Source organism: Sphaeroforma arctica (genome assembly GCF_001186125.1).
Source record: "Sphaeroforma arctica JP610 unplaced genomic scaffold supercont1.1614, whole genome shotgun sequence".
NCBI classification, from domain to species: Eukaryota; class Ichthyosporea; order Ichthyophonida; genus Sphaeroforma; species Sphaeroforma arctica.
The window spans coordinates 374-12,938 of record NW_014038944.1 but is presented as its reverse complement, the minus strand read 5'-3'; the positions used below and the strand labels follow the sequence as shown (position 1 = coordinate 12,938).

Sequence of the window (12,565 nt, the reverse complement as noted above, 5' to 3'; positions counted from 1 at the left end):
GGGGGGGGGGTTAACAAATTACAATATCGAAATTGAACCCTAGTTTTGCCCTAGTTTGTGGTACATTCTCAGACCCTAAGATTGTTGTAATTGAAAAAAAATTGTTTGATATTAATTTTCAAAGTGTTTGGAAATTGCCGAATTGGGACTGTATTTAATATATTTAGGTCTGGACTCTGGAGAGCTCGAGTTTTTTCAAATCGTTTACGACATCAGATATTGAGATAGTGGGCGAATATGTATTATATTGGGCCAAATTGTGCCTATACGTGTACAAAATTTAAACGTGCAAGCTGCACCAAAAATCAAATCCTGGGCAGGGGGGGGAGGGGAGCCCTACAACAGTATTTAGCACATCCGAATTTTTTTAGTTGATGTTTTTTTAATAGAAAACAAAATAGGTTGACCCGGCATTCCAGTTTCCACTAAACAAAATAAGTTGCCGACATTCAATTTGAAATTTTAACTTTTTGAGATCTAGTGCATTCAGCATTACTCCTATTGAAATATATTTTTTCTTCACTATCTTAAGACTTTATTTAAAAACAAACCCCCTTTTATGTCTATTAGTATTTTAGAAGGCTATGTATGTTTTTATATATATTTCTTTTTCTTTGAAGATATTTTTTAAAATACAGTCTGGGTCGGTCTGACACTGTGACAGTACAGACCGTAGGCGTACAGTCCATACTATGTATTTGTTTAAAAAAAAAGGTCGGATAGATACATGTGTGTTTTATTACAGTTAGATATGTGATACATAAATATATTTACGTCGTAATACTGATATTATAGTTTGGTTTAGAAGACACGCGTTTGTCGTTGGCCGCTGTACCAGGCGCCTTTGTACTGAAAATATTTTTTTGGATCAAAATTCAGACACAAATATTTTTATTGTCGTTTTTTTATACATAGACTGCCAATATGTACTTATTTTAAGGGGTTTTTGTTTTAAATGAACAATCTTCTATTTTTGAAATTTGAAATCTACTTCTTTCAAATTAATTGCTTCCTTTTAGCATATATTACTCGATGTCTCGACACGCGATTGTCTAAACTCTAAAGATGGCTAAATCTTTTGCGAGTAAAATTTTGATAAATAGCTTCTTTTTTTTTTGGCTGAGTCTGAGACTGAGGCTCTAAATGTAAAGAGAGTGAAACCAGAGAAGACACGGGAAGAAATATGATTTTGTGTTCACCGGACTCCAGAGAATGACATGGCTTTGAAAAAGTTGAAAAAGTTGAACAAAATTGGAGCTGTGAAGATCAACTTATAAAAATGCATACCTCTACAGCGACTTCTACATGTATGTACCCACAAATACTATACTTGTGTCTGTGCAATCTAAAAGCACGTTAAAGCTTCAATGTTCATCTGTTAAGTATTTAAAACGATCTGCGTTGTACAAAAAGGCATCACAAAATCATCGCAACAACACAATGACTCTCATCAGCTCTCTTCTCCATTGCCACCATGCCATCAGGCACTCAGGTGAATCTGATGGGACACGTAAATCGAAAACCAATAACGATGATGCTTCCATTACTATCGCACACATCGACCATCTGTTTGATAGTTTTGATGGTGTCGTAGGTAATCACGAGCATGTCGATCCGTCTACAGTGAAACGAACGCCACTTCCGGTCCGTGCCGAGAAAGAGCTGTCGGTTCGCATCTCGCAATCATTCTTTGATTTCCGTCCAAGCCGCAGTGTCGTAGACTTGCAATCGGTGGACTGGACCGTACATTGGAATACCAAAATGACTGGCATCGATACCGATGCCATCGCGGTCAACGAGTTTCCTTTCGATTTCGATAGTAGCCCCACACGTCTATCTGCACCTCATGCGGAGCGACACTCTGTCACTCTACCCATCCCTCAGAACTTGAGAGATTCATTGCATGCACTTTGCGGGCAACAGGGGTTGAATCCGTCCAATTTCATTGCGGCCGCATTCGGTCTTCTTATATGCAAACATACGAACACTAAAGATGCCGTTATTGGTGTGCTACCCGAAGCAGGACTGATACCGGTACCACTTCGGTTGTTGCTCGACACGAAGATGGTCGGAACTCCTTCCGTGGAGGCCTTGTCTCTCGTTCAAAAGGTGGAGGCCGAAATGGATTTTATTAACAGACATACCCGTAAATACCGTGATACCGAAGCGGTTCAGAAGGTACTAGATGCGGCGCTTGAAACATCCGAATTGGAGGCCGACTTTTATCGTATTTTAGTCTCCGCAAGCAATCGTTCTGAAGCTGTAAATAGTTTTAAGGATGTAATCGATCTAGCATTGTCCTTCACCGATGAGAACCACACTTCGTTGTCATGGACGTACAACGATGAATTGTTCCTGCCCAGTACAATCAATTTCATCCACGATCGCATGATCACTGTACTGAACACTATTTGTAAAGTAGAGGGTTACCAACCTTTGGATGGAACTGTGGAAACTCTTTTCGATGCCATCAAGATCACATCGGCAGAAGAAGATCGCATTTTGGCCCAATTCTCAAAAGGAAAGCAACGATATGTACCTATGGCAGAAGGATTACACAAACTATTTGAACAGCAAGTCGGTCGGGTAGGTCATAAAGTCGCAGTGTCCGATGAGCAGCGAAAATCCCTCACATACGCAGACCTCAACTCTCAAGCTGACATACTGTCAAAGATGCTATGCGCCCTGCCAATGATGCGGTCAGAATTTGCCGACGAGCGCCGAGTAGCCATCATGATACCAAGATCACTCACATTGTTCGTCGCTCTGATTGCTGTTCTAAAAGCGGGTGCCGCTTACGTGCCTATCGATCCTACCTACTCAGCACAGCGTATCGCATACATTCTGGAAGATTCGGGAGCAGATGTGTTGATAACAGTTGCGAGCACACGATCTCTGGTGCCTGTAGATTTCTGCGGCTCGGAATGCATGTTACCAAATGTAGCAATCGAACCTCTCGAAACTAAACCGGAACTGGCTCGCATAAACATGCCAAAATCCACTCCAGACAAACTTTTCTGTGTGCTATACACGTCAGGTACTACTGGTAAGCCCAAAGGTGTCGGGGTGGAGCACCATAACGCCCTGACTTTCATGGCCAACTCTTTGTGGGATCCAATCGGTGAAAACGATGTTTGGGCTCAAATGGCCAACTTCTGCTTCATCGGCTCCATGAATGATATCTGGCTACCATTGGTGAGAGGAGCTTCTACGACCATTGTGCCTCGGGCAGCCATGATGGATGTCCAGGAGTTTAAACGTGAGATTTATGAGCGTGGTGTGACTTGCACGTTTATGACTCCAAAGCTTCTCGAACTATTCGCCGATGCCGATCCGGCGGCCTTCGAAGGCCTCAATGTGGTGCAAGTGGCCGGAGAAGCTGTTCGCTTGGATGCTGTTTCTAAACTTGCCGGCAGAGCTAAGCATCTTCAACATCTATACGGTTGTACAGAGCGAACTGGCTGCATCTCTGGGTATGAAATTCCCACCGGAGGGCTACCTGACGCACTTCAAAGAGGCAAACGCATGAGTATCGGAATGCCAATTGAGAATACTAGCATGCATATTCTGGATGCCAACATGATGTCTGTGCCCGTTGGCGTTGTTGGGCAGCTTTACGTAGGTGGGGATCAAATTACCAGAGGGTATCTTAACAGACGGGATTTGACCGAAGCTAAATTCTTCGAATGTCCTAGAGGACGAGGGCGTTTGTATTCTACTGGCGACCTCGCTCGCTGGCTACCTGATGGAAGCGGTGTTGACTTGATCGGCCGTACCGATAGCATGGTCAAAATCCAGGGCTACCGTGTCGAATTAGGCGAAATTGAAGCAGCCATCATGAACACAAAACCCAAGGATGGTCCCGGTATTACTACAAGTTGTGTGATATTGCGGGGCGATATCATACTTGGAGAACAGGTTCTTGTTGCCTATGTGACACCAGCGTCGGTCAGTGTGAAGGATGTACGCGCGCATCTTATAACCACACTTCCTGCATATATGGTACCAGCTCACCTGATGCCGATCGCTAGCATTCCTCTAAATCACAATGGCAAGGTGGATCGCCGAGCGCTACCCAAACCCAATGGAAACGACGCAATCCACACCCCAATCGCAACCAGAGCTTTAACAGAATCTGAGACTGTGGTTGTGAAGAGTTGGAGTGAATTGATTGGCATACCAGTGACATGCATTGCCAGCCATAGCGTATTTACGGAATTTGGCGGTAACTCGATGAGAATTGCAAAACTCCTCAGTATATTGCGAAAATACTGTAAAGCACTGGAACTGAGTGATTTACTCGATAATGATACACCTGAAAAAATCGCTAATCGTGTGGACGAAATTTTTACGAATAATATCGATTATGTCCAGCTTCCTGAGACAATTCTCAAGTTTAGCGCTGGAGATGGGTCTGGAGCCACCCCAGTATTTCTAATCCATGGGGGTAGTGGTGTGGTAGATTACGGAGCACAGATTGGGCAGTTCGTCAAAAAACATCCATATTACGGAATCCAGCTCACTCAAGCAGTAGCGGCGGTATGTAAAGAGGCCGAAGCCAACGGCTACGACGTCTTGCACGCAGTGTCCAGTGCATACGTTGGGTCTGTGCGGGCAGTACAAGCGCACGGTCCGTACTCCTTCGCTGGGAATTCGCTCGGTGCCCTTATCGCCTTCGAGATGACACGAATACTCGAGGACGATGGTGAGGTCGTCGAGAGAATTGTCCCCATGGATATGCCCGTGGCTAAGTTTAGCAAGGCTCACTGCTACCGCACCGCCACATCGTACGCTGAGAAGGCTCCCATGCTTCTGACTGCTGTATGGGGACGCATGTTGTGTGATGACACTGAACGGGTCGATAAACTGTTGGCGGAGATGGATGCCACTTTCTCACAACGCCTGGAGAACAACAAAGATGACCCGGCAAGCGCCGAGGAAATGTTCACCCAGATGGAATCAACCATGAAATTCCTCTTGGACTTAGGTATGCCTCGAGAGGAGTACGACCGAGTAGTGTTTGGACTCTCCATCTGCGGACCCTTGTTCCAGGATCTGAGAGGCCGGGGTACAGTGAAGGCCGATGTAAGTCTGATCAAATGCGAAGACAATCGGCTTATGAATCACACACTGCGCACCTCGGGTCAACAGGACATGCTGCAATTCTATGGATGGGACCAGGTGACTACTGGTACGGTGACCACTAATGTGGTACCGGGTGATCATGTGGATATGGTGTCTGTGGGCATGAAGGAGTGTGCCCAGGTGTTCGATGATTGCTAGATCACTCAATGCACACGCGCATTTTTAGAATTTATTGAATACCAATTTTCTGGCAACTAAGGACTATCTCACAAGGATGTAACTCAGTTATTCAAGATTAATGCCAATTATCTATTTTTTTATTCAAAAACTTTGAACAAATACATACATATAAATAAATAAATTTGAAGTAATAAACTCGCTGTACGTGCGAAAAAAATGTACAAAGTTTAATTGGGCTGCAATTAATTATTGGAAAAGGGTACCCCGACTCCCAACACACTCCAGTATAGAGATCTGAATAGTTTAGAGTCTAGGGCACTACACCGATTTGCAGCTCATCAACCGAAGGAAAAATCTGTATTTGGATGGTTTTAACAACACATGCCAGCAGCGCATAATAAGGTCAGCCAACTGCACGTCTACATGAGATTAAACTACCATCCCTGAATCGGTTGCCTGAAGAATTAACTCACACAAACAACCATGTGATCACTATTAGGCAGGGGCGCCTCTGGGCTCCACCAGGATCTCGTTAATGCCTACATGCTGAGGCGCACTCACAGCGAATAACACACTGTTAGCCACATCCTCCGGGTCTAGCCACACATCACGATCATCACTGGGCTGTGCGTACTCGTCTCTGGCTTCCTCATCGGTTGTAAGTGTGCTCAGCTCCGTCTTGCAGTCTCCCGGCTGTATGGTGGTCACCTTGATACCTGTTCCTGCTGTTTCCAGACGCAGTCCTTGGCAAAGGGCCTCGACAAAGTGCTTAGACGCGCTGTACACACTCAATCCGGGGAACACTTTTCTACCGGCGTCACTGGAGGTGGCAATGAGATGCCCCCGCCCTCTCTCCAGCATTCCCGGGAGAACCGCACCGATCGCGTGCAGCAGACCCTTGCAGTTAACGTCTACCTCCTTCTCCCACTGATCCTCGCGCATGTTCGACAGCTTGGTATAGTGCATCACACCAGAGTTGTTCACATACACATCCACGCCACCGCCCATCGCCTCCTCACAGTAGGTGACGTACGCCTTCACCTCGTCTTTCTTGGTGACATCCACCTGGTAGCACACCACCTTACTTCCTGTGCGGGCTGTGATACTCTTCGCCAGGTCTTTTAACCTGTCGATCCGTCTGCCTCCCAGTCCCACCGTCGCCCCAGCATCGCTGAGCACATTTGCAATCGCCGCTCCAATGCCTGACGACGCACCCATGACGCAGATACGCCTACCGAGCAAAGGCTTACCCGGCGACGAAGGTAGCTTTATATAGCCAGCCTGCTGCCACGCTTCGATGTACTCGTGTAGCAGTGTTTGGGTGATCTCTGGCAGCACTATGCCGGCCGCGGCGCATTTCTCGACAAAGAGGTCGTTGTTGAACGTGGACAAGCGCTCCAGTTGCGTGATATCGTCTGTGAGTATCATAGCGTTCTTCAGACGGGCGAGTGTCGGGTTAGCGGACGCTGTAAGCTGCGCCTTCCACTGGTCGAGCGGCTTTGATTCCAAGCCATACGATGCACTGTTACGCACGATGTTGAAGCACTCCTTAGCCGTCAGTGAGTTGGCGAAGTTGGTCACGTGGTACACCTTGCCCAGGCACGTATTGTCCATGCTCAGCTTCACAATCGCACGCGCCGCTATATCCACCGGCGTCATCTCCAGCACCCACTCAGAGCCTGTGCCCGTGTCTGCATCCGCATCAGGCGCAGCACCCAATTGGATGCACCCCGTGAGTGTGAGGAAATTGGTATCAGAGGTGTTCCAGGACTTGTTGCCCCCTCGCGACCCGGAATCGCCACCCATATTACCGGGACGGAAGATGACTGTAGGTAAACCACGGTCTGACGCGCGCTGCACCAGCTGCTCTGCCACCCACTTGCTCTGGGAGTAACCGTTGCCATGGGCAACCAACTCATCCGCACACTTATCGATGGGGTCCGTTTCTTTGACCTCCTTGAGTCCCTCCGGGAACACTCCGTCGGTGGAGACGTAGCCGAATCGCTTCACCTTACCCTGCAGGGCAAAATCAATCATGTTGCGTGTGCCGATCACATTGGCCGACCGCATGCCATCGTACGGGTACACCAGATTCACCAGCGCCGCACAGTGAATGACCATATCAACCCCCGTGCTCAACACAGCGAAGTCATCGTCCTCCAGCCCCAGGTGGAACAAGCTCGAGTCACCCGCAAACGCATGCACCCGTGCCTCATACTCGTCCTTCCACAGACCCTTGGCCTGCATGCCTGTGCGTACCCGTTCCTGCACTGCGGCGGCGGTCTCCTTGTCGCTGGTGGTGTTGGTTTGTGTGGCTGGTGCACGGACGATACAGTACACGACGTCGATGTCAGGGTTGAGCAGAAGCTCGTGTAGCAAATGCGCACCCAGGTAGCCAGTGGCACCGGTCATCAGCACAGCACGAGCACGCACCTGGGGATCAACAGATGAGCACGCGCAAGAGAGGGCATGTTAGTCTTAGTGGAGGTATATGGGGAGATATATTAGCCTTAATATATATATATATATATATGTATATATACATATATATAAACATAAACATATATCTATATGCATATGCATATATACATATATACATCATACTTACATACATACATACATACATACATACATATATACATATGTAAATGAAATATATATACATATTTTCGCTACACGTATCATACACACACTCTCACATACGTGTATAGCCAAAGACATACCTACCCACCCACCCACCCCTTTTTATAGCGCACCCATTGTGACAAATAAGTTTAATTCACACACCTGTGTGAAGTGAGTCGACCGCCAGAAAGCACGCATTGAGATGTCATTGATGTCGCGTGACGCATCGTGCATATCCACCTCTCGCTCCAAACTCAACTGTGGCATCAGATCGCTGGTAGGGTCTGCAGCCGCGGTGGGGTCTAGTACCACGACAGGTATATTGTTGTACGTTTGTAGATGCTCAGCTAACTTGCTGATAGACGAGTGTGTAAACAGATCCACCACCTGCATGTCAGTCCACTCCGTGCCCTGTGGCATTTGTGTGAAAGAAGAACCGTTACTGACTCAGGTGGTGTGCGTACACGGAACAGCATCACATGACATGACATGGCATGCACAGGGGTGCGGTGAGTAGCATGAGAGCTGCGGCTGAGTATGAAACGTCCCTTCTAGCCTCTGCTCACACCCCCCCCCTGAGCCAACGTAGTCGGCCGTGTACTTGCCCGTGCGTCACTCAGCCCAATGTGCACGGGTACAGCTCTAATGACTAAACAACGAGACCAGTCCCACATCCATTTGCACCACTTCGACACCCTACACATCCGCAGCAAACACATTCCTCTACAACAAGACACCCCATATACAAGTAGGTGTAAGCCCACAACTGATATACAAGTAGGTGTAAACCCACAACTGATATACAAGTACGTGTAAACCCATAAATACAAGTACTTGTAAACCCACAACTCATATACAAGTACGTGTGAAACCACAACTCATATACAAGTACGTGTACGCCCGTGCATGACGGTAGCACCCACCCACCCGTGGGAAAGCGTAGTCGGCCTTGCACTTGTCGTTGATGGATCGGCACAGTGTGGGCGCTATCAGCGAATGCCCACCGATGTCAAAGAACGAATCAAACACCACATCAATCTGGTGCATCTTCATCACCTCACACCACACCCCCAGTAGTCTTAGCTCAAGGTCAGTGCGAGGAGTGGTCACTCCAACCATCTCGTTAGCCGATACGCGGCGGCTCTTGCCCCCGGCAGTGGCTGGGTAGACAAACGCACCCGACTGCACATCCACTACGGGTAGGGCTTTCTTGTTGAGCTTGCCTGGGGTGTGAGATGGTTGGATGTGTGGCGTAAAAGTAGGAGATGAGCGCAAGGTGGCGGCTGTATGACTGGTTTGAGTGTTCTTGTTTGACGTGTGTTTGTGACACTGGCTACTTGGTCGAGGATTGTGTGAGGAGGGGCCAGAGATGCGTCTGATTAGAGAGTGAATACAATAGGAGAGGCTTCAGCACGAACAGCGCAACATCCCAAGATGCAAACACGTGTAACGTACGATAGTGGTATGGTCATTCAACTACACGTGAACATACACACACACACACACAGAAAGTGTACATATACAGACACACACACACAGAAAGTGTACATACACACACACACAGAAAGTGTACACGCACACACACACAAGAGAGCGAGAGAGAGAGAGAGCGCGAGCACATACCTGAGACCTCATTCGTCGGTAGCTCCACCATGTCTAGCATGTAGGCAGGGATCATAAAGTGCGGCAGCTTGGTCTTAAGCTCTAATCGCACCCGCCTGCAGGTAGCCTCCGGTCTGTTTGCATTAAGCACAATGTACGCGACCACAAACTTGTCGTCACCCTCCTCTCCTTGGACTGTACACACACACGTGGACACAAGGTGGCTCATGTCCATGATGGCTGCTTCAATAGCACGAAGTTCCACCGAGTAGCCGCGGATCTGGGTGTGAGGTGAGTGTGAGTGTCTGATGTTACGATAACTGTGGGTGCTGTTTGGTTTAGACAGTGTGGGTATCGGATCGGTGTAGAAAGGCAGAGAGGTGTCTTTTTGAGTTTAGCGGATTTAGGCGTCTTGAAGTACATACACACTTGTCTTAAAGTGCATACACACATACAGAATATAGGTTCAACACAAAGAAAGAATATGGACCACTCAGTGCACACGGCCAAAAAAGGCCCCGTGATCCTCACCATAGCCCCAAAGTACCAGCAGGACGATAAGAAGTATCTTTAACAAACGCTTGCGTTTACCCGAATACCTTGCGCTACCCAGTGAACTACTAATCAATCGGTTGATCCACACCTTGTCCCAGCGATGCCACAAAAGGGGCTGCAGAGCATTACTACACAGACCCATCCAATGACCAACATGTATCATGATACAGCCTCGTTCCAAGGCAGAACACACACACTACATACACCTTGTGCACACACGCAACACACACCTTGTACAAACACACTACATACACCTTGTGCACACACGCAACACACACCTTGACCATGCTATCATTGCGCCCCAGGATCTCCAGCTCTCTGTTCGGTAGCACCCTGGCCCGATCGCCCGTCTTGTACAGACGCTTGCCATTCGCCAAAGACGGGAAACGCTCAGCAGTCAACTGCTCCTTACCTACATAACCACGCGCGAGTGTGGGACCAGCAACGTATAACTCGCCTTGCTCACCTGTGGCCTTCTCTGTGGCCGTGTTGAGTGTGGCAACGGTGGTACCTTCTTCGAGGATGATGGCTTCGACACCTTCCATCAGCTTGCCTACTGGACTGTTGATGTATGTAGTTGATGTATGTACGTAGGAGGCGTGGGTAGGGCGAGGGATGGTATGGATGCGAATAGCTTGTATCTCGCAATTCACTTGCCATTTGGTAGACAATGGGTAGCAGGGTTACCCCAATATATCACTATATAGGCGGTGTACTGACATTGATACTATTCAACTGCCGTTTGGAAGACAAGTAGCAGGGCTACCCTAATATATCACTATATATAGGGAGTGTACTGACATTGATACTATTCACGATCAATGTTCTATACACCACATTAATGGTTTGCATCTCTCAACAAGACTTCGTAGCGTTGCCTAATGCGAAGAAAACGCGTGCGTATGCAGTACGTTACTAGCATACAAGCCCAAATAAACCAGATATATGAAAGGCTCGATAGGCTTGGAGACAGGTGTGCATATAATGGAACCAGACTATGTATACGCACAAGACACACACGCATGCAAGCCACCCCCCGCACATACTATAACATTCGCTAAGATCAGTAGCTACCATTCCGCAGAGATATTACGACTGATAATCGAGGCTGCAAAGCACATACAAACATATATAGGCAGACCACAAGCAGAAGTAACAAGCAGAAGTATACATACCATTCCGTTAATTCAATGCTGACACTTGCGCGAGCATATACAGCCCTTCACATCATCCGTCACTGCACTTTCTAGCCACAGCAGCCCAACGACCGACAGCAATGTATCGCTATTCCCACACATACACGACTCACGTGAACGCCCATTCTAGAAACAAACTAGTTATACCCCTCACAACATACACGTATGTGTACACACACCACGCATACACGACGCCACAACACACACGCAGGAACACTTTACCAGTATTTGCGGGAACCATAGTTGCCGTCAGTCAGGTCCAAGGCGGCGACATCGTGACACTCACTGACACTGTAGAGGTTCCAAATGCGTGCCCACGGGATAAGACTGCGTATACGCTCCTGCAACGCAACCTTGACCACCTCCCCACACAGCACAATGGTCTTCAGCGTGTGCATACGGCTCTTGATGGTATCTGCGGACAGGCACTTACTCTCGAGCATGCTTTCCAGGAGAGACGGGGTGAACAACATGCGTGTGATCTGCATCTCCTGGATGTACGTCGACAGGCTGTCGGGGTCGTAGATGACATTGTCGGGAATCGGACACAGCGTCTGACCTTGCAGTAGCGGTCGCATCATCTCCCACACAAAAAACACATTACACCCTTCGACCTCTCCCTCCTGCGCGTATGGGATGTTCTTGAACCGCCATTTGTAGGAGACCACAGCTCCTCTATGTGGACAGGCAATGCCCTTAGGCTCACCGGTAGTGCCTGATGAGTACACCACATACGCGAGCGAGTCTAGGTCTGTGGTATCCACGCCAACCAGCGCTGCTCTGTCCTGAGATGTTCGGGTTGGCGCCAGGTCGGAGGAAGGACGTGGGAGTGAGTTTACGGATACGTATAGCGTTTCAGGTATATATAAAAAAGTATCTATGATGGAGCGACGGTTTGTACATAGCACTACGTTTTTAATATCACCTTATGCCATTTCGCTATGGAGCTAAGCACCCTAGGCTTAGCTGATATTTAATATGTTGTGGACTTGGGTATAAGGCTGAGACGAAGTGTATCACGTCGGACTACTTGCACGACTATCAAGTCTGGGAAACAACTAGAGAAATAGCGAACAAGACTATCGTACATTTACAATCCAGAAACAATCTGGGGGCAAAATTGGTCTTGTGAGCACAGTACAAACAACACACACATGACTTTCACGAGATAAGCTGCGTTAAGAAACTATAGATATTCCAATCCGCATAAAAACTATTAAAGCTTGATCCAATATGCAGTGCAGTCGTCAATATGCGTACACACCAACCAATTCAAACAACACAGGGATATAGAAACAAACAATCTTGGTAGCAGCTTTTAA

The 12,565-nt window shown here is 47.7% G+C and overlaps 2 protein-coding genes across 2 annotated transcripts; one reads left to right on the top strand and one right to left on the bottom strand.

The window, feature by feature from the left end:
* Positions 1-1,391: 1,391 nt before the first annotated feature.
* On the bottom strand, positions 1,392-12,030 carry SARC_11296 (hypothetical protein). The gene is made up of 6 exons (XM_014294619.1): positions 11,466-12,030; positions 10,326-10,608; positions 9,514-9,772; positions 8,818-9,113; positions 8,053-8,301; positions 1,392-7,698 (listed from the first exon to the last, which is right to left on the bottom strand). The coding sequence occupies exons 1-6, from the start codon at positions 11,822-11,824 to the stop codon at positions 5,761-5,763; spliced, it is 3,384 nt and encodes a 1,127-aa protein (XP_014150094.1). The 5' UTR covers positions 11,825-12,030; the 3' UTR covers positions 1,392-5,760.
* SARC_11297 (hypothetical protein) lies at positions 1,441-5,360 on the top strand (the record flags this gene model as incomplete). Its single annotated transcript, XM_014294620.1, has 1 exon — positions 1,441-5,360. The coding sequence occupies one exon, from the start codon at positions 1,441-1,443 to the stop codon at positions 5,281-5,283; it is 3,843 nt and encodes a 1,280-aa protein (XP_014150095.1). The 3' UTR covers positions 5,284-5,360.
* Positions 12,031-12,565: the final 535 nt, after the last annotated feature.

Excerpts from the sequence above, each read along its gene's own strand:
- SARC_11296 (XM_014294619.1), bottom strand. The coding sequence starts at position 11,824 with ATGATGCGACCGCTACTGCAAGGTCAGACGCTGTGTCCGATTCCCGAC. Across the intron at positions 10,609-11,465 it reads TATGGTTCCCGCAAATACTG|TCCAGTAGGCAAGCTGATGG; the intron begins GTAAAGTGTTCC and ends ATACATCAACAG. Across the intron at positions 7,699-8,052 it reads GGTCGACTCACTTCACACAG|GTGCGTGCTCGTGCTGTGCT; the intron begins GTGTGTGAATTA and ends GTTGATCCCCAG.